This window comes from Pieris napi, chromosome 7, assembly GCF_905475465.1.
Source record: "Pieris napi chromosome 7, ilPieNapi1.2, whole genome shotgun sequence".
Taxonomy (NCBI): domain Eukaryota; kingdom Metazoa; phylum Arthropoda; class Insecta; order Lepidoptera; family Pieridae; genus Pieris; species Pieris napi.
In genome coordinates this window covers 7,955,752-7,979,637 of record NC_062240.1, presented here as the reverse complement: position 1 = coordinate 7,979,637, position 23,886 = coordinate 7,955,752, and the positions used below count along the sequence as shown (strand labels likewise).

The following is a 23,886-nucleotide window of genomic DNA, read 5'->3' as shown; positions in this document are numbered from 1 at the left end:
AAATATAGAATGCAACCCCATACAGGGTAATTTAAAGACTGGCATTATCGTCGTATTGTGCTCTTTGTGATAAGATAATTTAGGTTATTTGAACTTTGATTATGGACTGAAATGTAAGTATTATTGAATTTATATCTAAACAGAGTCGTGAGGAGCAAACAAAAGAGAATCTCATATATCCTTTTTGATAAATAATGTTTAAAAATAGTTTAGATTATATGAAGATCAGACATTGCTTTTTCAAATGGAGCATTATCATTAGTTCCGTCATATTTGTGGTACTAATGCAATTTTAATTGTAAGGTGCGGTTTGCGTTGCATTCTGATTGCTATTTTTCCAAGAGCTTTTACTGAATTGAAAATAGTGTTTTTGTTTACAACGTATAATTTATTATTAAAAAAGCATTAAATTACTGTTTTTCTTCTTTATATATTTGCCTGAACCTTATGAAGAAAGGTAGAATTTTTTAAATATTTTGCAAATAAACATACACTACTTAAATTTAGAATTATAATGGTAAAATAATTTGTAATCTGTCCAATAGTTTTTGGGTTTATACGTTAGGTTTTTAAATACAAACTTTTCCTCTATGATCAGTACATATATTTTAATAAGCTTCAAGATAAGACATATAAAAACGGTCAGAAGACATAAAACACAGTTAGTTTTTGCTTATGATAAATTATTAATCACAACAATGTATGTACTATTATGAATTTATTTATTTAGAGAAGCTTACCACATCATGCATAAAACTATATCTACGATATATGTTACAAGCTCTTTTTTCTAAACTATAATCAATATCGGTAAACATAAATATTACAAAAAATAAAAATACTAGCAATTTTGGTTAAGCAGAAAAAATTACCAGCAAAACAGCGGATTAGATATGAGATAGGCACTTAACAATGTTTTCTTTAAAATTGATCAGCCCACTAGCGAATATATCCAGCTCCGAAAAGTACTGTTTAATCCGTTTTAATCGCGAAGAATTACGAAGAGAGGTGCCTAAACACCTAGGTTGGTTTAAATTGGTAGGAATGACGTTTTTATGACTTAAAGAGGAGATTGCGACAATAAATATAAATTATTATTGAAAACGTTTACTTCACAAGGAATCATGTTACAATTATGTTTGTGTCACATATCACCAAAGAAATGTCAATTAATAAACAATTTGTAGATCATTCATCGCACAGTTTACAAAAGAGATGCAAAGTCACGCTACAGTCGTTTATCAAGATTAGAGGTCGTCATAAAATATTTAATAATGATCCCAATAATATGGGGGCGTAATTACGTTTCAAATTAAATTGTTTTGCTATACAATAAAAATATTTATATAACATATATATTAACCTTTTAATATATGTAATGTGCATCTTAAATTCCACCCGTTCCACTATGACGTCTGGCGTTCCACAAGAGCGCTTTTTGAGACACTTTTTGCTGCGCACCAAGACAATTAGTCTCAAAACATTTTATGAAATCAATTGACATTACAGGTATTTCCGTTACGTTAGGGGTCTACAAGAGAAGAGGGTACTTTTTACCTTTTTTATAGGTCTGGGCCTCAGATTTCTTTTTTCGTTTCATGATTAATTTTTGTCAATCTAATAATGGTCTAAGATCCCGATATACAACGACCTTCACCGAGTTGCTTATTTAATGAAACGTATTTTATATTTAATTTAATATGTCAATAAATATAATCCATCCATAATAAAAAATATTTTTTTTAAAATATTAATTAAACATACTCTGGACTGAAATTTGCTAGGCAACCCATATGGATTATATTTATTGACATATTAAATTAAATATAAAATACGTTTCATTAAATAAGCATCTCGGTGAAGGTCGTTGTATATCGGGATCTTATACTATAAGCAAGGTAATCAGCCTCCTGTGTCTGATACACGCCGTCGACTTTTTGGGTCTAAGGCAAGCCGGCTTCCTCACGATGTTTTCCTTTACCGTTCGAGCGAGTGTAAAATGCGCACATAGACATAGAGGCCATTGGTGCACAGTACTGCACAGCCGGTGATCGACCCTACGACCAACCAACACTACTTATCTGCTCATTTTCGTTAATATAGTATTAATAAACCTGATTTTTTTTCGAAAGATTTGGCTTTGATATTTCAAATTTTCAAGACACTCTCGTTGAGCATTGTTGAGCAAGTTATATCTATTAATGCTGGTCTATGATTTTAATAAACTCAAAAATAGTAGCTTAATTTTAAATTGAGTTTTCGAGTAATATATATTAAATTGAATTATTATTTACTAAAAATTCGATTAAACCGTACAAAATACGTATAAATCAAATGTTATCATTCGTGTTTAATATCTTTTATCAATTGTAATAATGTTTTAAGCCCCACTTATCGGCTGGGATTAACCAAATCTTGGATTGTAAATGTCCAAATTAATCGGCATATGTGTGTGTTATCTGTACACAACACGTATTAAATACCAAATAACAGGTACATTCAGATTCATACTCAATTTGGCTTCAAAAACCACGTTGTTAAAAGCGGTACGGAAATACTTTTTTTTATATACAGCTCAAATCTCCTTCCACAGGTGTTGCGGCAAGAAGTTTTGAAACAAAATTATGTAGTTTCAGAAAAAAATCATAATTATTAGTCATTCAACTTGTATAACTTAGTTACTTTTTTTAGAGTTGCACGAAGTATTGCGGGTAAATCCACACATAAAAATATTGTTTTTACTATTTACGTAAGCTATTCGTAGTCAGCAAGAGTTTCATCATCTTTGAAACCAGATATAAAAAAAATATCTATCTTTAAAATCTATATCTCTGAATTACTGCTTAGCGCTAACAAACAACCGTGCCCTCTTTTACTATGGATTATATAGTCATTTGCGGACATATTTTTTATTGCCTGATACGGTACCCTAAAAATCATAAACTTTATCGTAAGCCATTAGATTTCTCATCCTAATCCATCCAGTAGGGATTAATCAAAGTTTTGAAGGTCTCAATTTATCCATTTTATATGCCTTTTATCTCTAGTGCTATATAACGAATGTTTTTGAAATTCCGCACTAATAAGGATTTCAATATGACCACGATGAATCGAATCGAACAATACTGTAAAGTCGGCCACTGACGATACGTCCATTTAGTAGACTTCCTTTTGGATGCACTCCAAATGGAAATTTATCGAGATACGGTACCATTCACGATACTTCCATTTGGATGCATGGCGTCACTTCGAACTTTGCAATCGTACGGAAAGGAAATAAATAATACTATGGATAACAATACTTTACTGGTGGCAGCAGTTGTGTGTATTTTATTAAAAAGACAAAAAAAACCTAAGAGAAGGTTGATGAAGGATTGGTTGAAACAAAGAAATACTTTTATTTATTTAATAATATAAATATATTTATTTAAATAGAAATACTTTTATTTTTTTCTATTACTTCCAACACAAAGTCACGCGCGGACAAAGACATAATAAAAATAAAATTATAACGCTTGACAAATACACAGCACATGCACCACCATCGACATCAAAACATAAACTGAAACAAAAACCTCAAAAAAATGGACGCAGTTTCGCCCATTCACGGACAATTCGGACTGCTTCCATATGGCGTGGCGCACGTTTCTGCCATTGACGGACGGCCACGGATGACGTCCATTTCGCCTGGACGCATGGATTTCAATCCTTTTGGAAATCCAGAGCTGGCTGACGTCCATCCAAATGGAAAATTTTTTTTTACCATTTTTACCATTTTACCATTCATGGGACGATTTTGGACGACGACTACTCCATTCGGATTAATGGACGTATCGTCAGTGGCCGCTTTAAGTCCCACATTAGATAAGACGTCATAGCTTAAGATATATGTGCTAAAATTCGGTACTTTGGGTATTACAGGGAAATCCACATATTCCGAAGTAGCTTTGCGGTTACAGAAGTAATTGAACGACCTAAATGCGATTTTAATTATAAAACGTTCGGTAGATTTTTACACTATTCCATATCAGTTCATGTGTCGGAATTCCAAAAAAACACGAGCTAAAGTCATAAGGCATTCACAGGCGTCTATAAAATATTCTGTGGAACATTAATATCTATAAATGTAGTATTGTCTTTGATTGACATAACTTTTATACATTTAAATAAAAAACTATTAATAAATAAATTTTAATAATAATATCCAAATTAAAATCTCAAAAAGAAAAACAATCCGCGAAAATAGAGGACACCGTGAGCCATTTTTGCCAAAACCCTCCATCTTTTAGTCGATACCAACTCCGGGGAAATAAATACAGATAATGCAACTTTCTCTGCAGCTGTGATACTTTTTGACATTCAACATCTTTTGTCTTCAGTCACCATGACCACGCACGCTGTAAAGCACGCGAAACGTCGGATAAATTTAAAATTATGTTAAATAGTTGTAAATTTATAATAATACATAACTTCAATCCGGTCAAAACAGTTTTTTATTTAAATCTATAAATGTATATATCAGCAGCATACAATGCGCAGAGGCGATGAGAACTTGGAGAAACTTATCTGGTTCGTAACACAGAAGGCAAAAGATCACGTGGCCGTTCACCAACCAGATAGGCCGATCAAGTGAAAGACTCATCGTTCTCGAAACTATACACTATCTTAAGAGAGAGACATAAATCAGTGGAAACAGATAGGCAGCTCCAGATCCTTTTCTTTCTGACCACGAGGCTTAGACATGAGTTGCCGATTGAAAAGAGAGAGAGATATATCAGCTAGTAGATTTGAAAACTAATTTAAAACCGAAATACTGTGGGTCGTAAAATATGCTCCATTTGGTATATAGGCATTATTTATTATTAGTAAATAGCCTGTTACCTTTAAACATAACTCTTATTGAATATTTTGTGTATCTTATTTATAGTTTTATGATAGGATTATGCATTTCATGTGCATTTCGTCACATCCGTCACTTTGTCAATCAGTTTGATAAGGTTATATCTTGTGGCGGCGAGATCACATACTGTCGAGTTTCATAGTCCACCCAGCTTTTACATAGTGTTACACGTCATTGATAACAAAAATAAATCCTTAAATCTTTTGAGAGGGGCTTACTGATATTGATATACGATTCGATAGCTAAGAACCTTGGGAATTTTATAGTTCTAAATAATTTATTAAAATTATTGCAAATTTTATTGTAACTCACTTATTGCGACGTTACTAAAACAAATTCTTTTATTTATGACAGTAAGAATAACATAAATTCAACCAAACTAAAAAAATGTGCACCTTGGCAAGAGGTCGCACTTGGTATTAGTTTTTTTATATTTGTAACTTTATATAATAAAAAAAGTAAGAAAATCTTCTTGTCTTTTTTGCCAACAACTTCTACCCGATTTAAAGAATTCATCAACAGTTATTAAACTGTCAGAATTCACTTTACCCGTATTTATTTACACGATTATAAGTAATCAGACTTCAAACAATTAAATTTCATTAATTTAACTGCAATCGAGCTTTGATCATAAATTTCCTTAGGTCCCGTTATTTTAAAAACATGAATGTAAAATTAGTAAATCACTATTTTTTATATGACAATGTGATAACGAAATGATAGATATACAGTAAGACTAGTAACTATGTCGAACATGATATACCCATTCCGTAGTACCATTATCTCGTCGGCGTCTTTAAACGCCCCGATTTCTCTTCCAATGTTTCCACGAATTATTTGCTGAAACAATAGCACGATTCACGTATGCGACATTTACAAGGCTCCATTCACATTAAAGTGTCGGGCGATAACGAACTCTATTGTAACGACACAAGGTTCAGAGTTATTGTGTCAATAAATTCGTCTTGTAAGTGTGATGTTTGTAAACATTGACGAAATGCTAGCGGCATCTTTGAGATTAAATTGAGCTTTAATAATTGTCAGTCAACGTATGCTTAGATTTGTGGTTATGACCCACGTAATGAGGTTTTGTTAATGAGTTTGGATTTAACTCGTGTACCTGTAATGAAATATGTAGTTTAGTACGCATTTTTCATTATCTGCTTAGGAACATATGTATAAGAACTTAACGTTCTAATTGTTGGAAGGCAATAAACAGTGAAATAGACAAAAAGTAACAGTAATAGCACATGTCAGAAGTGCAACTTCTTTGGCAAACTAATTTTTAACTCTTGTTCATATTTTTTGTAATCTAAAACTTTAGATAAATGATTTTAATCGTCATTAAAATATTACAAGTGTCGAAAATTAATACAAATTATAATTTTTTTTTTAATTTATTTATTCGATAATAAAAACACGTGAGATTTTAATTTACAATGCGTCATCTGAGATTACAATAAATTATTTTGCATAAAATTGTACTAATAATTCATAAATTCTGTTTACGAAATTTTAATTTTAAAAATAGAATTTCTATTGACGGTAATTCACCCTTTTCACTCTCTCTCAATTGGTCTCAATCGTTCTCTCCCTTTTCTTTGACAAAAACGCTGCACATCTTCGTGACGTTCCGTAAAAATTTTACCCTCATGCGCCTAAAGAAGTTTCACTTCAATAACCCTTAATATAAGTGACACTTAATATTAGTGTAACAGTGTCATTTGACACAAAATTACGTGACAAATAAAACAATTGAATTTTAAGTCAATAAATATGGATATCGCGTGTTTCGCAGTAAGCACGCTCCTCGATCAATCAAAGGGTGTTCTCGATGTCAATATTTGCCCAGTGGTCACGACGGTGCCCTGTTTGTCCTATTATTCACATTTGTTTGACCATGTCTGAATTAGCCCTACGTAAGTTCGCGTGACTTTGCGCTATGACCATTGAATTGAATTGAAATGATCACAATACGTGAGTTGTTAACAGTAAGAAGTTTCTATAAATAAAAATATTTAAATAAAAAAAAGTTATGTCAATCAAAGACAATACTAAATAAAAATATTACATATAAGGAGGAAAGTATGTTTTATTCTTTGCGAATATAACAATATAAACGCTACTTATTCAGAGCTTGATATATTTGGTAGTGGGCTGATCAATAACAAAAGAGCGTTGTTAAGCGCCTATCGGATCCGGATTGTTAGGCGAATAAGTATTTATAAATATGAAATTACTAGTAAAAACTAAAGTTTGTTGGATGTCATATGTATATTCTATTTTTAAAATATTTTGTAATATTTATTTATTTTTGAAAATATTGTAATTAACACTGTAGGTAATGAATTATATATGAGATGTGGTGTACTTTAATAAATAAATAAAAGAAATCCAAATACAAAGGATTACTGTAGATCTAACGATTGTAACAACTTGTGTCTAAAGCGACTTAGTGAATGTCGGATTATTGTTCGTAATCTTTCTATTTTTATTATACGTTATGATTGGAATTATTTCAGTTTTATATATATACGACATATCCATTTTGTTGTCTATTCATGTGTGAAGTAGATAATAATTGAAATGGAAGATGACAACTTGTATTTTAATATCATAAATATTTTAAAGATAATAGGCGTTAATATACCTAAAATCTACTACTGATAAACAACAAAACCATTTTCCGAAACAACATCGAAATTCACTCGCAAAATAACACGTTGTTATTTATTGGTGTTTACTTTCATGTTGTGTTTCAGTGACTTGATGACGACATAAAGAATTTGACAGGGATTAGTTATCAAATTCATATTCAATATCGCATCTACGGTGAGGACGCGGCTCACGAAGGACAGATTTTTATTATTTCTCAGAATGTACAACCATACTTTTCAAACATTGCCTTATCTTGTAACTAATGTTTGCTTACAAGGGTACACATGTCCAATTCGGATTTACAACATGATACAGTGGACGGACAGCAGAAAAACTACAAGTTTTTGACACAGAAAAATGTATCATTTGAAGGTTATTTCTTTATATTACAAATGTCACCTTCATCAAGTATAATGATTAATGCTCACTCTTTTAATGGTATCAAATATAACTCAGCTCAAAAACTTAAAAATATAAAAACTATATAATTAAAGAAAAGGTATTGGTGTAGAAAAATTTTGTATAGGTCCTACGCAGCAAACCTTGTATTTTTTCTGCCTTGTGTTGTGTTATGCTGACTGTACCTTATCAGTGATATCGAAATTCGTGTTCGATACATGAATTACAAGTCTCATAACACGTAACGTTTGAACTGATAGGTTGATATGGCTTTGTCGTTGCCGCCGGCAAATCAGAGCCATAAAACAAACGTTAATTTCGCTAAGCGATAACGGTTTCGGCCGATAAGATAGTGTCAGCCCGAAATCTGAAGCCGTGGGATTTGCTTGATGTTATTGGAATTCGTGACGTCATAGGTTTATTAAAAATCGACGGTTCTCGATTGATGTTGAGATAATTTATTGCGCAACAGTCTTCGCCTGACATGCATAATTAAAAAAAAAGTACAGACAACACCAAAAAACTACTAAGCGGTTTAACCTTGGTGACTGAAGGGACAAACTAGACATTTATTTTTAATAAACTAAAGAGTTAGAATAAATACAAAAAATTGGTGCCCGAAGAGTACCACAGTAGACATTTAATTCATAATAAACAGAAGAATTAGAAATGAATACAAAAAAACGAAACGAAATCATCAAACAGAGAGAAAAAAAACATTTTTATAACTTATACACAATATTACATCTATCTTAAATTTATGGAGCCAAGCAATCACATGTCAGGTTTGCTAAAAAATACCTTCTAAGTTGCCTTGCAATTTCCTTGTGCGGAACCATTCTCCGTATACATTAACTACTCGTAGGTAGGTTTTGACCTCTGAGTTTTTCATAATTTCTTGGTTTATTTAATGATGGTGATCTTGGTTCGATTGACTCATCGATTCATCCCTATACAACCTTATTATATTTTGATAAAAATACCTTCCGACGTTTTAAGCTATATAAATATTACCAATGTTACCTTACCTCTACTATTGTACGTATCCATATTCTGGGGTGGTGGTGTCAATCTTCCATCAGGACGTGTGCTGGATGCACCCCACAGCGAATTGCAGATGCCATTCCTCAAAGCCTCACTAGCTGATACACCTGAAAATGAATTTGTATATTATTTGTCACATTCCATGATTTTATTTTTATCATTAATCAATTCAAACCTTGGTTTGCGAGAATTGAACCCAGAACTGTTAGAAAGAGTGTATTTTAAGTTTTTGCCACACCCCACTTTTAATCTATTTTTAAAGCGTTTTAAAAAATACTAGCTTATGATGAGCTTTTAAGGATTTTAGTTTGCCGATTCAAGAATACATTACAGTGTCAGTGCCATTTCAGGGCCGCGACATCAAAATCTCAATTGCTTTATCAACGAGTGTCAGGAGTTGATTTGCTCGATTGCCCCTGCGCATGAGGGCTTGACATTTGCTTTCTTTCAACATAAACTCATTCATATTGACAAATCACTTGCGCCCATTATGTATCATTTAGGTTACCGTTTTTAATTTTGATTCGAGTTTTTTTAAATAAAATATGATTATAAAGAACATTTTTCGTACTATGCACATACAAGTAATATTCTTTATAAATATAGGCTTGAAACCGGACTCTTTCTATAGGTAGGACCCCTCATAATAATTTCTATATCAACCGATGTTAAAATATGATTGTTGGCCATAATCCAAACGCCTTTTAATTATACCTTGTCCCACATATATAGTTATAGTTTTTATATCTGTCGGTATTAAATTTTGTTATCTACATTTAAGCTAAGTACTGATAGTACACTACTAGGACATATGCCCTGAAGACTAACATATGCCGAAGAACTTCGTAAAATACAATATTTCTAATCAACAGCTGTTTACGGAATGACCTTGAATAGAATAACTTCACGTAAGACACAATTCTATGGAACCAAACTTTTTAAATTTGTTTTGATTTTCTATTTAATCGTTTTTATTATTACTTTGTAGGTTAAGAAAATTATAATTGATTGTAAATATGAAATATATTAAATGTAATACAAATTCAATAGATATTTTGATAAATACAATACCTAAAAGTTTTCTAAAAATCCTTCATCAATTCATGCAACATTCAAAAAAGATTAAGTCGCTTCACCTGCCAGACTAACTAAGTAATCTACTTAACTAACAGAACTAACAAGAAGTAGGTACTAAAGGTCTACCCTATGTAAAGATAATTAATTTACTTTAATTGTCTTTGCCCTATAAAACAGAGGAAAGAACAATAGTGTTAATCGATATTGAAATTACGTGTATAAAGAAATGCTTTTTTAAATCGCCTACTGTCCTTAGTTGGTTTTTCCACTAATTAATCAAACTTGTAACAACTCAACAGACATGATTGCATCAAAAGCAAGGTATTACACGCAATTACATGTGATAAAAGTAATTATAAATTTTATCATAGCATTTGTGGCAGTGATTACCTAAATGTATGATAAAGTTTTATCTTTTGTAGGAACATTCATCAAAAACTAGTACGTTTGATAGGAAGGGCGAGGCAAATATGTGTACTATCTTACAATTTAAACTTAATACCAAAATTTTATAATATAATATATTGGTTCTTACACATAAAATTGGGGTTTTGTACTGGCCATTTTGACCTCAAATATCTCCTCTTTGGACTCCATATCGGTAAAAGAGGTAAAAAATTCAACTCTGATGGGGTAGTCGAAACCGCCTTCAAAGATTTTATTGATTCTAGTCCGAATGTTTGTGTAAAGGGATCAATGAACTGTTTATAAGATGGCGAAAGTACATACATAGCAATGGTACATACTTTGATTAATTAAATAAGTTCTATTAAAATAATCTACTTTTTGTACCTGCCATACAAACCGCCAATTTCATATGTAAGAATCTAATTTGAGGATGCTTGCGAAGTATTGAAATGAAATTTTTCGCTAATAGCAACATATTAGACACAAAGTAAATGTATGCTACGATGATACAGGGAACATTGATGTTATAGACATATCTACGACTATTGCATACATGCCAGGAACTAAAGGTTTTACTGTAATTACAATTAAACTCCGCTATTATAGTTAATTTTAATTATAATTTTCCATTCATACCTCAGTCATGAAAGTTATACGATATAAGTGTACTCCACTAATTCAACTAAAGTTACTTAGTAAACTCATGTATCGTGGACAGCTGTATAGCGAATAATTTTGTTTACACTTTACAACTGTGTATAGTTTTGACTTTGTCTTGTATAGTCCATTTCATTGGCGAACATCCACGCGATTTTTTCCTTCGGTGTTGCCAATCAAAGTACGAAATGATGCGTAATAAATAGTAGTAATCATAAGTGTCTAAGTACCTAATAAAAATTTGTTAAGGTGGATTCAGTAATCGGACAAAGGATTAATTTATTGACAGCTCCTGTTTATCTAGTTTGGTTAATACTATTATCAACATCTAACCAAATATAATGATAAATCGTGTTGAATTGACGGTTTCGTAACAGGATAAGAGCCATAAGAGCAAGGACAATCTGTGCTACATCCTAAGGAAGAGACCGATTCGATGGCGCCTGCTCGTCGCGCGTGGCTAATATGAATATACGCTTTTTCAATTGATTTAACTTTGATTGGTTTTAAAGTGGATTTGTGAGGTCCTAAATGAGTTTTTACTTCGTGAGTATGAGTCAAACAGTTACTACGGTCACCGTAGATTAGCAATTCCTTTTTTAATGTGTTTTTAACCGTTTATTATATGCATTGAGAGTGATATTAATAAAATACTTTACAGCTATTGGTCTTATAATAAGCTGCGTGTTTTATGTATTTAAATATGCTATTTTTCACATTAAAGTCCACTAACAAAAACTGTAATTTACCCTATTTTTGTGAATTGTAAAGTGTTTATCTCTTCTTTACTTTACATTACATTCAGCCGTGCCATTCACAAACAATAAATTACAAGCTCCCTCTTTATTAGAATGCCAAATCGTAAAATGACTGCTTCAAGACTGACTTGAGCGCGCCCACCGCTGTGATAACCGCTGTGAGAGTTCGAAAAGTGAGTTACAGAATCGCAAGGCTGCACTATTTTCATTCCGAATAAAATTCGTCAAATGCCCCACCATCTCATGTTACAATCTACGAATCGAAATGTACATAAAAACTTGGTGCACGTGTTTATACGCAATATGCAACAACTTCATTTATGAAATCAAACTGACCTCCATTCTCAATATGAGTCATCTGTCGTAGATGATAGAGCATAATTCATAAATAAAAAAAAGCTGGAAACGAAAGCGGCGCCAGCGCAGTTCAGGAATCAATGACCGCCGTCCGGCGCGGGCGCGGTAATTTGTCGACGACGCCAATTGTAATATTGCTTCCTGTGTTACAGTTCTGTTTAAGTCTTGGGTGATAAGCGTATAATCTTTGTTGGTAACTAATTTTTACTTAGACAAAACTATTCTTTCATCAAGTCAACGCTGTAATTTTTGCTCCCTGATGCTTTCTTAGTTTTATAGACGTGGCGATTATCTAAATCGTCGGGGTTACGCCTCGTAAGTATTGCCAAACAGGCATCAGCGTTTACGTTGCCATTACATTAATTTATCATTTAATTATTTTATATAATTGTTACGGCGGGTTGTTAGTAAATATGAACGGAATATTTTTTACATAATTTAAAACATCCTTACGGACCCAGAAACTGAACCCAGGCACTAGCCTAAAACAAATATATATATATATTATAACTGATTACTAAAAAAATATTGATTAGTTATTATATATACTATAGTACTGCGCACGACAGATGTTGTAAAAAGATAACAGTTATTGGAATATCGACCTAACCTTCGATCGATCTTAGTGGATTTGTAAGATTAGCCGTCAATGCGATCAACATAGATATGTCAATGCATAAGAGAAATTGCAAAAATTATATTTATACCGGTAGTTGGTAGTTATCCGAAGCAAAACGCATTTAACTGTCGTTACTACGGTAATTTAGTAGTTTTATTTTAATGCGATTTCTTTGATATAAAAGGCTGCGATATTGTGGGCTACTCGACTGTCAGGAAGTTGCATAGATCTGGTAGCGCTGCGCATTCTTAAGTTTTCATGTCATAGCGCACGTGTATATTTTTTTTCTAACATTTTCTGATAAGTGTTTGTTTGTAAATAAAAAATTGAGTGGAACGATTAATTAATTGATATCTGTTACAACAAAAAGTGTAGCACAAAGTTTTAAGCAATTAAATATTATAAGAATAAATGAGAATGAAAATCAAAATGGCATGAATGATATGAACAAAACAATATTTACGAAGTCTAATCGGATTATAGAAAAGAGATTTATTGAATTCAATTTATCAGATGTACAAGATAACATATGTGTTTTTCTAATAATTACAACACTTATCTACATTCATGAAATGTTTTTATCAAATTTCAGTTATCACCTCAAATTTTATACTAATAATGATTTTTTAATAATGACTGTATACACACATACAAACCCGTACCCTCTACCACAATACCACAATAGCTCAAAGGTATTCTTAGACACAGCCCGTATAACTTATAAATACATAATGATAATGATAAAAATTATTCGTTAATAATTTTGAAGCAAACCTATAAAATTAACAATTTCCAAACCGCTTTTAGCTTGTGTTTTTTACACCATTTGACAAGGTCAAATGTCGTAATCACAAAATAAAAATTAATTTAAAACAAAACTAATTTATATCAATCAAATTAGGTATAGAATAAGTTTGATTAACTGGGTAACTCAAACAAAACATAAACACATTTTTTTATAATACCTAATTTCTTAAGAAACTTCCTGTGTTGGACGTATGTTGGTACATAATCTAAAAATATTTTTTTCCAACACACAGTTTAAAATTACATAGTAAGAATAATGATTAAATATTAATAAATAGATATTTAAAAAGTTTGGTCCGGCTGGCAGCATTTCCTCGCTTTATTGCGATTCTTATTCTTACTTTTAACTTATTCTACTTTTGGTACATAGTTATACCTGTTAACTACAGTATTTCAGTTCCAGCCCGGGTCAATGATGATGTGAAGAAAATAGTCTAAATAATCTAAACCTTCAAAATCAAGAAAGAATCAATTCGATTTAGTTCCGAAACTCTTAATACAAGATAAAACAACTTGATGCGCAATAAATTTCTAGTTCTTAATTCAATTATTTTTCTTATTATTTTGCGGCTTACTATGGAAACTATACGAGGGTTATAAATAGTGGCGGCGCCGATCGGCGCCCTGCTGGTTTAGCGATCCCACTGGCTATCATTCAATTATTGCTCACTTTATTGCAATTAGTATCACGTTGTAGCGAGGTGCAGTGTTTACATTTGATGTTACTTAGAGTTTTTACTTACACCACGCAACTTTAAGCTTTAAGCAGATTCAAATGGTTTCTGGACCATTCATAATCTATTTGTGTCCTATATAATTGATTTTTAATCTGTGAAATGGAAAATGATTATAGTTCAAATCTTATAAGCATACGAGGCTATAGTATAAAACACTAAACTATTCGAAGAATTATTGTAAACATTTAAATTTTCCTCGATTAAATATGTCATTAAAATAGTATCTTATTTAATAAGACACGTGGAAATAAAGAGATAAAGCATATTTTGTGTTTAATTTCTGTAGTTTATGTCGGCTAACCTAATTATTTGGGTATTCTCAATATTTTACGTATTATTTTAGTTTTATCAAGCACGTGGTGGTTATGAGATTTTTCCTCCCAATTAGACCACATGCGGTTCTCCGCGAATCAAATAATTTATATGTTTAAATTTTTATTTGATTAAATACTTTGTAAGAAAATTATTTTATTCCTTAGTTGGTAGATTTTATATGATTTTAATATTGATTGCTTAACTTACTAAGACTAGATTACAGTAAGGAATCTAAATGGATCCCAAGTACTTCAAATAAATACCTTCATTACAAGTATTTTTTTATTTAAAAATAGATAATGGCTTAACGAATTTTGGGAATACCTTTTGCTATGTAGTAGTTCAGAACGACGTTACATAATATTGAATTCTTCGTAATTTAGAACCATTTAATAAAATTATTTATTTTTAAAATATAATTAAAATCTTTTAATTCATGGAGGGGTAGCAGTCTAGGCGCGTAACTCTTAATTCGGATTATGTTAATTTATTATTCAGCGAAGAGCGATTTCAACCACCGACGACCTCTATCTTCCTACATCTGACCTACATCTTCTACCGCATTTACCATGGAGAGTGTTCAGAGTTGTTTGGACTAATACCTCCGCTGAGTTTCATCATCGGACGTCAACGCAAAATACAATCCGTGTCACCTCGAAGGTTCCTCAACTATGCACTAAGGCACTTTTTGCCGTGCACCACCACTATGTCGAATCTGAGGTATTTCCGAACCAATTCGACTTAGGGTCCTTCAAGAAAAAGAAAAGAGCGTACCAATTTTTAAAAGGCGGGCAACGCATTGATCAGGGCAATGTGCGTGTCCATGGGTGGCGCGGCGGTAACACTTAACATCAGGTGAGCCTCCTGCCCTAATACCGTCGCCAATGGAAATTCTCAATGCTAGAGGGCTCGCGAGTGCGTTGCCGGCCTTTTAAGAATTGGTACGCTTTTATGTTTTTTTTTAATATTATAGAAGCTTTCTTTTTTATATTAACATAAGATCACTATAATTGCACTTCTATGCGCGGCTGTAATCTGCGCAGTGTCATGTTACACTGTCTGGGTGGTCAGCCGCTGATCAGTGCAGCTTTATTGGTTACAATCGACCCACTCACCCACAATCTAAACTTCAACGGAAGCAGATCACTTATTGCATCCAATATATTGATTTTATACTATGTTACAGTTATTATAGTGGACTTTTCACGAGAAATTGAAGGGTTTTACTTAAAAATCCTGTATATATATTAAATTGATTTGTCGATGTTTTTAATACCATATAATATCCATTTTAAAGCATATTTTTGTTTAATAATTTCGTTTTGATCTTTAAAAATTTATTTGAGATGTATCTTTTGTATATACCCAAATATACGTACCTATTATCTTTAAAAAAAAAATGTTTACTGATTAGGCAATATATTAATTTCGATGTTTTATTGACGTGTGAGGTAATAGCAGTATTGGTTTCAGTGTGTGAAGAGTCACCGGAAGTCGTATGTTCGAATCTCGGCTGTGTGCTATGCCCGAATTTAACACTTGCTGTAAGTGAAGAAAAACATTGTAAGGAAACCAGCCTTAGACCCAAAAAGTAGACGGGGTGTGTCAAGCACAGAACGCTGATCGCCAACTTATCTATTAGACAAGGACAAATCCTCATGAAAGATACAGAAATCTCAGGCCTAGCCCTAAAATGTTGTACCTCTGTGGTTTTAATGAGGTAATTCTAACTCACAAAAGTTAACTTTATGAATAGGCGTAGTTTTGATTTTATCAATTCTAGTAATGCAACCTAAATTCTGTATTGTTACTTGTAAACACATTTTTTAAGTATGTGAGTTCGATATGAGCTCACTGTATCGATATTTTAAAAGCTCTCATTCATATTATAACAATTGCCAACTTATCTCTTCCAAGAATTTCATATAAAGACCACGTACAAACATTTCTAATTACTAGCTCATTATACATACGGGTCAAAATTGCCCGAACACCGTTATCTTGGTGACATGCAGTCTACATAATTCTGAATACTTCTTTATTTAATACAAAAGTCTTTGTGGAATTCTAGGGTTCAGGCCGGGTCACCTCTTCCTGATGTGGATTATATCAAACATAACAATGTTTTTAATTAATATCGCGTAATCTTTTCTGTGAACGCTAATAGAGGAAGTTGACTATTCTGTCTAATTAGCAATACGTCTCGGTTAGCAACGGTCTAACCGAACAATTTTGATAATATAATCAATATTGTGGTTTTATTTTTTCGTCAATACGGTAAAACATTATTCAAATATTTTTAATATATTCATTATTTCGTATGTGATTATTGTTGTGTTAATGTTAAAGATTGTGCACTTATTAAAGGTAAACTTAAAAATGTCTAAAAAAAAGTATAAGAACAACATTTGAAATAATGTGAAGAAACATCTATTATATATAACGAGAAGAAATGTCATAATCTAAAACAAAAATAACAAATGCATCATGTTATAAAATAAACTATAAATCACATTAATTCGAGGTAATGTTTTAGCTTTATTAATGTTTATTTATTTTATTTTAACCTTATTTAATATAATTATACACTGAATAGTAATCTTCTAATTTAATGAAATATAGTGTACTGAAACTAGGCTTTGCATAAACACTAGTTTAAACATATCTATTATATGTAAAAACAATTTTTTTCAATTCACACCAATTGACCTAGTCCCATGCTAAGCTGGTGGAAGCTTGTGTTATGGGTACTAGGCAACGGATATACATACATATTATATATAGATAGACATATAAATACATATTTAAACACCCAAGACCTAAGCACAACACCAAATGCTCATCACATCGATGTTTGTCTCAGCCGGGGATCGAACCCGGGACCCATGGATTCACAGTCAGGGGTACTAACCACTAGACCAATGAGCCGTCATTATAATATTTTCAAATGCATTGCTAATACTGATGCCATTGTAAAAAAATGTATAAGAACTTGGTAAAAATCTCTTATATTAGTGATTCACTGCAGGAATGATTTTGTGAGCGAAACCAGAGTCTAGCCCACGTCTAATAAACTCCGATCTAGGCCGATTCCCACGGAATCACGCCGCCCACGCATGATTACTCACATTGTTTGTCATCTGCTACTTTAATTGATCTAACATCTAGTTTAATTAAATCGTAGTTCATTCATAGATGCTGTGTGAACGGCTTGGAAGAATTGGGATAAGGTCATGTAACGATTTTGGTTGTGTTGAGACTGACTCAGACTGCTTTTGGTTCTATCTTGATAAGGAAGTCCCGATTGGAGTACACAAATTTATGGCTCTTATTAAAATTGAGATTTTAATGCTTTGATTACGGCAATGTCTTGCCGTAATCAAAGCATCAGTCAAAGAAGTCTTTAAGTTATAGTCACATTAAAAATTGTATTTTGTGGTTGTTTTACCAAGGTATCAGTATGCCGAGAGTTGGCAAGCTTTTTATCAATAAAAAGAAGTAACGTTCAAAAAACCCAAAGTCTTTCGCTGGGAATTGAATCCGGGATCTGACTGACGTCGTCTTCTAAGCTACAAGATTCATTGCTCTTGATTCATACTTCCATAACATCACTTTAACCATAATATAATCAACATTGACTTAGAACTTGAGACCCATCTGTTGTGTTGTAAGATGTTGGCGTTCAGGTGAATCCTGATTGATATTTATCTCTTACATCCGCGGCAATGGCAAGAGCATCTCTGGTCGTTAGTGAAGACGCAGCCTAATCAGGCGCAGTAGTTGATTGTCGTGCGAACAGCGGAACGGGTTAAGAGGTGTTAATTGTGCGAGATTGAATGTTTTCACAGGGCAGAATCTCAATTGAACGCAATTGAGTATTTTTACTAAGCCTTGGTATTGTGGTTTAGTGGTCGAAGGTACGAGAGAAGAACTTCTCGAGTCAAAGTGTATCAAGGAGCAAACATATAAACAAGTGTGGTAAAAACATCCTTAAATACATTTTATAGGGTCAATTTCTAATCAATTCAAGGTCAATTTCTATATTTATTTTTAAAACAGTTTTATCCTAATTAAGTTTAACAATAATTTAAACATATATTTTCTTAATGTTCGACTGTATTGCTAACAGCGTATTGGTCTTTTTGCCTTTGAATGGAAAAGAAAAATATTAGCTATCATCATCTATTTCTCTGAAGGTATTTTTATAATATATATACATAGATTATTCCAAAACATGCTCTAAGCTATCCGCAATACAAATTTACCATAGAAACAATATTTATTTCTACGCTATTAGTACACTATCATATAAAATTTAATAGAAAGATCTTTCTATAGATCAGAAAACCATGAAAAAATTGTTAATCAAATCAAAAGTGCCGCTGGATTATACTATAATAAATAATCACAATGCTATATCATTTTTTATATAGTAAATAGCTTTGACCATCAAATGCCAGAAATATAAGCCGAATAATAAAATCTCCCTGAAACCAAATCCCGTGGGAGACTCGGGATTGAGGGCAAAGTCGTTACCAATGCCATTATCTATGTTTTGTCTTTAAATACGCTTTATGACTACGTTTTAATTAACATGTCTTAATGCGATCAACATATGATTGATATAAGAAATTAAAATATATACAAGTAGTAAAGTATGTATTCTTTATCACGGTCTGTTCGAGCAGTGTTAGAGGTCTAAATTACGTGGTACTCCGGACCTGCGTTCGAATCTCGTCCGTGCAATATAGGTTTCTATTTATTAATATTCATATAATGTGATGTGAACATCGAGAACCATGAATGTTTTGCATATACTAAACCCACTTGCTTATAAAGAATTATCACACAGAAACAAAATGCTATTGGCCATTAAATCAGTTAATAATATTTATTTTATTTTATTTTAAAAGGCACACTAACGAAATACATACAAACTCAGAGAACACATGACATAGAAAATAAGATACATGCTTGTGCATCAATAACAAGTGTGCACAACATTTAGAGGGAAACATTACAATGATAAAGAGAAAATAACTTATACATTTAAAGTAAAAAAAACTAGATTAAAAAATATAAACGTGCAATTTAAAATATAAAAAAAAAATAAAAATCTACTTTGTAATTATAACTTTTGGTCACGGATCAACAGCGGCTGCAGCATCTTACGCCTGAAGAATGTCGATGACTTGAGCATAATTTATTTTATTATTTAATAGGTTCTGAGAAGTATTTTCACTGTTTGCATAACAGTACATAAATGCAAATCGATCAAGTACCTAAATCACTAGGACATCCAATGATGTCCATCAGTCAAGTCTCTGATTGGTCAGAGGCTGCCGACGTCTGATCTAGCCGCTCATTTCTCAACCCAATTTGAACAGGAAGATTCTAATAGGGTTAAGATTTAAGATCGCGGGTCATACTAGTCATTGCGGAATGAGTCATAAATTTAAGCTTCGAGCTTCGCTATGGTAAGAACAAAATAAGAACCTCTGTATGTATATCACAAACGTATTATATTATATACATTATACGTATTATGTTTACGAACTCTTACGAGGGTTATAGATCGGAAATACTCCCGAATCTTATTATAATAGAAGACCAATCAAACCTTGACTTCTGAAATGTCGGGATAGTTTTATAATGGTACTAGCTGACCCGGCAACCGTTTGTTTTGACATGTATGTATATTATTAATAGGCATTTTTTTAGTTTAATAAAAATAACTATCTATAATAATAAAAAATAGGGGTTGGTTGTAGTGGGCTTGTATGTATTTTTGTATGCTGTATCATAAAGTAATACAAACTAAAAAATAATCTAAAAAAAACAACAAATTCAGGTTTGAAAATAGATAGTAGCTGATTCTCAGACTTACTGAATATGTATAAAAATTTCATAAGAACCGGTTCAGCCGTTTCGGAGGAGTATGGTAACTAACATTGTGACACGAGAATTTTATACAGGTATATATAGAGATTGTAAAATTATATTAAACAAACGTGCTATATCCCGTAGAAATATGTTTTAGGTGTGCACACATTAAGGCTCTAGTTCAAGACAAGTTTCAGTGACGTTTTAATACAATTTAATACCCTAAAGAGCAGCTTTAGTCTTCTGTTTTTAAATAGGTTCGCGCCAGTAGCGCTTTGACTGTCAATATTTAATTAATTATATAGTGACGCTATTAGATTTAGACGCAAAACTTTTTTTTATAGAAGGGGGCAAACGGGCAAACGGGCTCCATACCGCCAACCTCTCAACTCTCACTGGACACTCTCAATGCCAGAGGGCTCGTGAGTGCGTTGTCGGCCTTTTAAGAATTGATACGCTCTATTCTTGAAGCTTCCTTCCAGTTACACACGACGAGTCATACATCAATTAGGAGAATCGCCCTACTGAACTATTTATTCTACATTGAACACACGCAACAATTATATACTAATTTAAATATACTACGGATTGGCAAAACCTTTTCAAATGCATTTAAACTGTGCCATAAATCCCTTGATTTACATCCCACACTTAGATAATTACGACGCGAGAAAAGATTCCAGGGCTCATTACATTAATGGTCCGCACGTGGCCGAATCCCTTCACAGAAGCCGATTTAGCCAAATTATTTATTAATGGGACCTTTGAACGCTGTCCGCAAGTTCATTTTCAAACGGATTTTTGGTTAGCTTTCACAGGACAAGTAAGTTGCCTTCTATTATATTCTTTACCTTTAAATTTATATTATTGTAAATAAATATATTATGTTTCCTATATTCCTTTATAATCCTTCTTTTTAATTCCTTTGTTATGTGAATGTATGATTTAAAATTATAGAGATATACATGTTATTCTTAATACTGATGAATTGTTAAACTTATTTGTACTGAATCTTATTTAATTATTTTAAGTCTCACAAGCACTATTAGGGTGAGATCTATAGTCCGCACTTGGACTTTGCTCAGACTTACCTTACGAAAAACTTTGCTTAGTGTACACTAAGGTTAAACTATGATTTCGTATTTATAGACATTTTAAAGGTGAGATTAAGCTAAGCCCAAGCTAAGACTGCAAATGTCAAAATACAAATTGATGTTTCATTTCATGCAATACTTTGTTTATTATCCTTTAAAAAAGTAAACAATAACAAATATTTAAACATCTAAAACGGTACACATATATCTTCAATTTATTGTTATTTATGTATTCATTTATTAAATTATTGCAATAACTAGAAATTTACGAGTAACCTTTAGAAAATGTATTAATTATTTAAAGATGACAACAATTTTGTTACGTAGAACGGATCGCATTGTTTTGACAACAACAACAGAGCACTTGTATCAAATATCAACAATTGAAAATTTTGCCTAAAGTGTTGTATATGTTCGGAACGAATACAACCAAAATCCTTCCATCCTGTACGGTGAGAATGAATTCAAAAGAAGGAACCGTATTTTGAAACACACGCTATTAAATGTGATCCTGCCACTGATCATTACAAACTTGCAACCTTATAACAACAGAGGATCGCCAAACCTACCGCAATTGCAAATACTTATTGCATTAAGGCATAAAAATGCAACTGGATGTTTTCAGGTAATATTGTGTTCATAAATATGTATGGTTTTTTGATTTGAATATTATACCTATGTATTCTCAAATGATTTTAATTACATTATATGTTGAAGACATTTGTCTTCTGACTTTCAGAAACATAACATATATGTAACTAATAATAATTCATTGATTCATTACAGATGGTGTGTGGTGATCTGAACAGAATAAGCCAATCTACAGGCTGTTTAATTATAAATAAAGTCTCTGCAGAGTTGAGTAAATTACTTCCTAGATTTGTAAATTTTCCAAGAAATATGAACACAGCCAAAAGGAAGTTTGAAGAATTAGGAAGATCTAATACTCACCATGACCTAAACAGTATAATCAGAGCTATTGACTGCACCCATATAAAAATTAATAGACCCAAAGGTATCGCTCACTCTGAAGCATACAGAAATAAAAAAGGGTAATTTTCTGTAAATGTGCAAGCAATAATAGGGCCTGATATGGAAATATTTGATATAGTGACCAGGTGGCCTGGCAGTTCACACGACAGCAGGATATTTAGAAAATGCCTATTTTGTAGGTGACAGCGGTTATCCAGCACTTAACTTCATGTTAACAACACTTTTAAATCCAATGACAAGAGCTGACAATATTTATAATTATTCTCAAATAAGAACTAGGCATATTTTTTAAAGGTTTTTCGGAGTGTGAAAAAGGAAATTTCCATGTTTACAGCTAGGACTACAGTCAAAATTGACAAATACTAGTTATATATAATTATAGCTTGTGCTGTATTGCATAATATAGGTATACAGAGAAGGGATGCTTATGATGATGGTGATCTTGCTGACAGCAGAAGTTGAGTAACACGGAAACAATGAAAGATCTCCTACAGGTCTAGCATTCCGGCAATATGTGATTGCACAATTTAACTAGGTAATTTGTTTGGTAATAAAGAATATCAAAACAAAACTTGTTTCATTTTAATCTTTTATTTTCTGATTCTTTTTTTAAGTGTAATACATATTTCTAATACTAATTTATATTTTTGTTGAAGAAATTCTATTTCTAACAGATTTTTTAATTTCATATGTTCCACTCCTATCTCAAATTTTTTAGGGTAGTCAGGTAATAAATGGTAGAAGATTCAGGGAAACGAAAATAACAGATGTGAAGGAGAGACATCGGTTAGGTTATAGTTTGAATTTCGTTGTCACTATAATATGCCAGGGCTGCCAGGTGACATACAAAATCACACCAGTTATTTTTAAGATTTCTCAAAAATGGGATTTGAACAATTACATAAATAATATAAATAAACAACAATAAATACCATAATAATGTGTAATTATTTTAATTCATGCATTTCATAGGTATTTATCAAGATCATTTATAATTTCTTTGAATTCAAATTCTATTTTTCCCAAAGTCTATGGAACTCCGATACAAAATGGCAACACCGTTCATTAAAAACCGACAAAAATAAAAAGTCCAGTAAAAGATATGATGGTAAAGCAAATTTTAGGCCATTATTTTTGTTAGGCTTATAGTCAAAGTTTTTGGTAAGTCGTCGATTTCGTG

At 32.1% G+C, this 23,886-nt stretch overlaps 1 protein-coding gene and 1 long non-coding RNA gene across 3 annotated transcripts in view; one reads left to right on the top strand and one right to left on the bottom strand.

The window, feature by feature from the left end:
* LOC125051225 (zinc finger protein Gfi-1b) overlaps positions 1–23,886 on the bottom strand; it is a 54,668-nt gene that overhangs the window by 24,999 nt on the left and 5,783 nt on the right. For both annotated transcript variants that reach the window (XM_047651437.1, XM_047651438.1), the window contains exon 2: positions 8,986–9,108. In XM_047651437.1, the coding sequence (XP_047507393.1) occupies positions 8,986–9,108 (123 nt within the window). The remainder of the gene's footprint in view (positions 1–8,985; positions 9,109–23,886) is intronic.
* LOC125051226 lies at positions 22,046–23,277 on the top strand. Its single transcript, XR_007117255.1, has 2 exons — positions 22,046–22,338; positions 22,500–23,277. It is a non-coding gene; the product is annotated as an uncharacterized LOC125051226 (long non-coding RNA).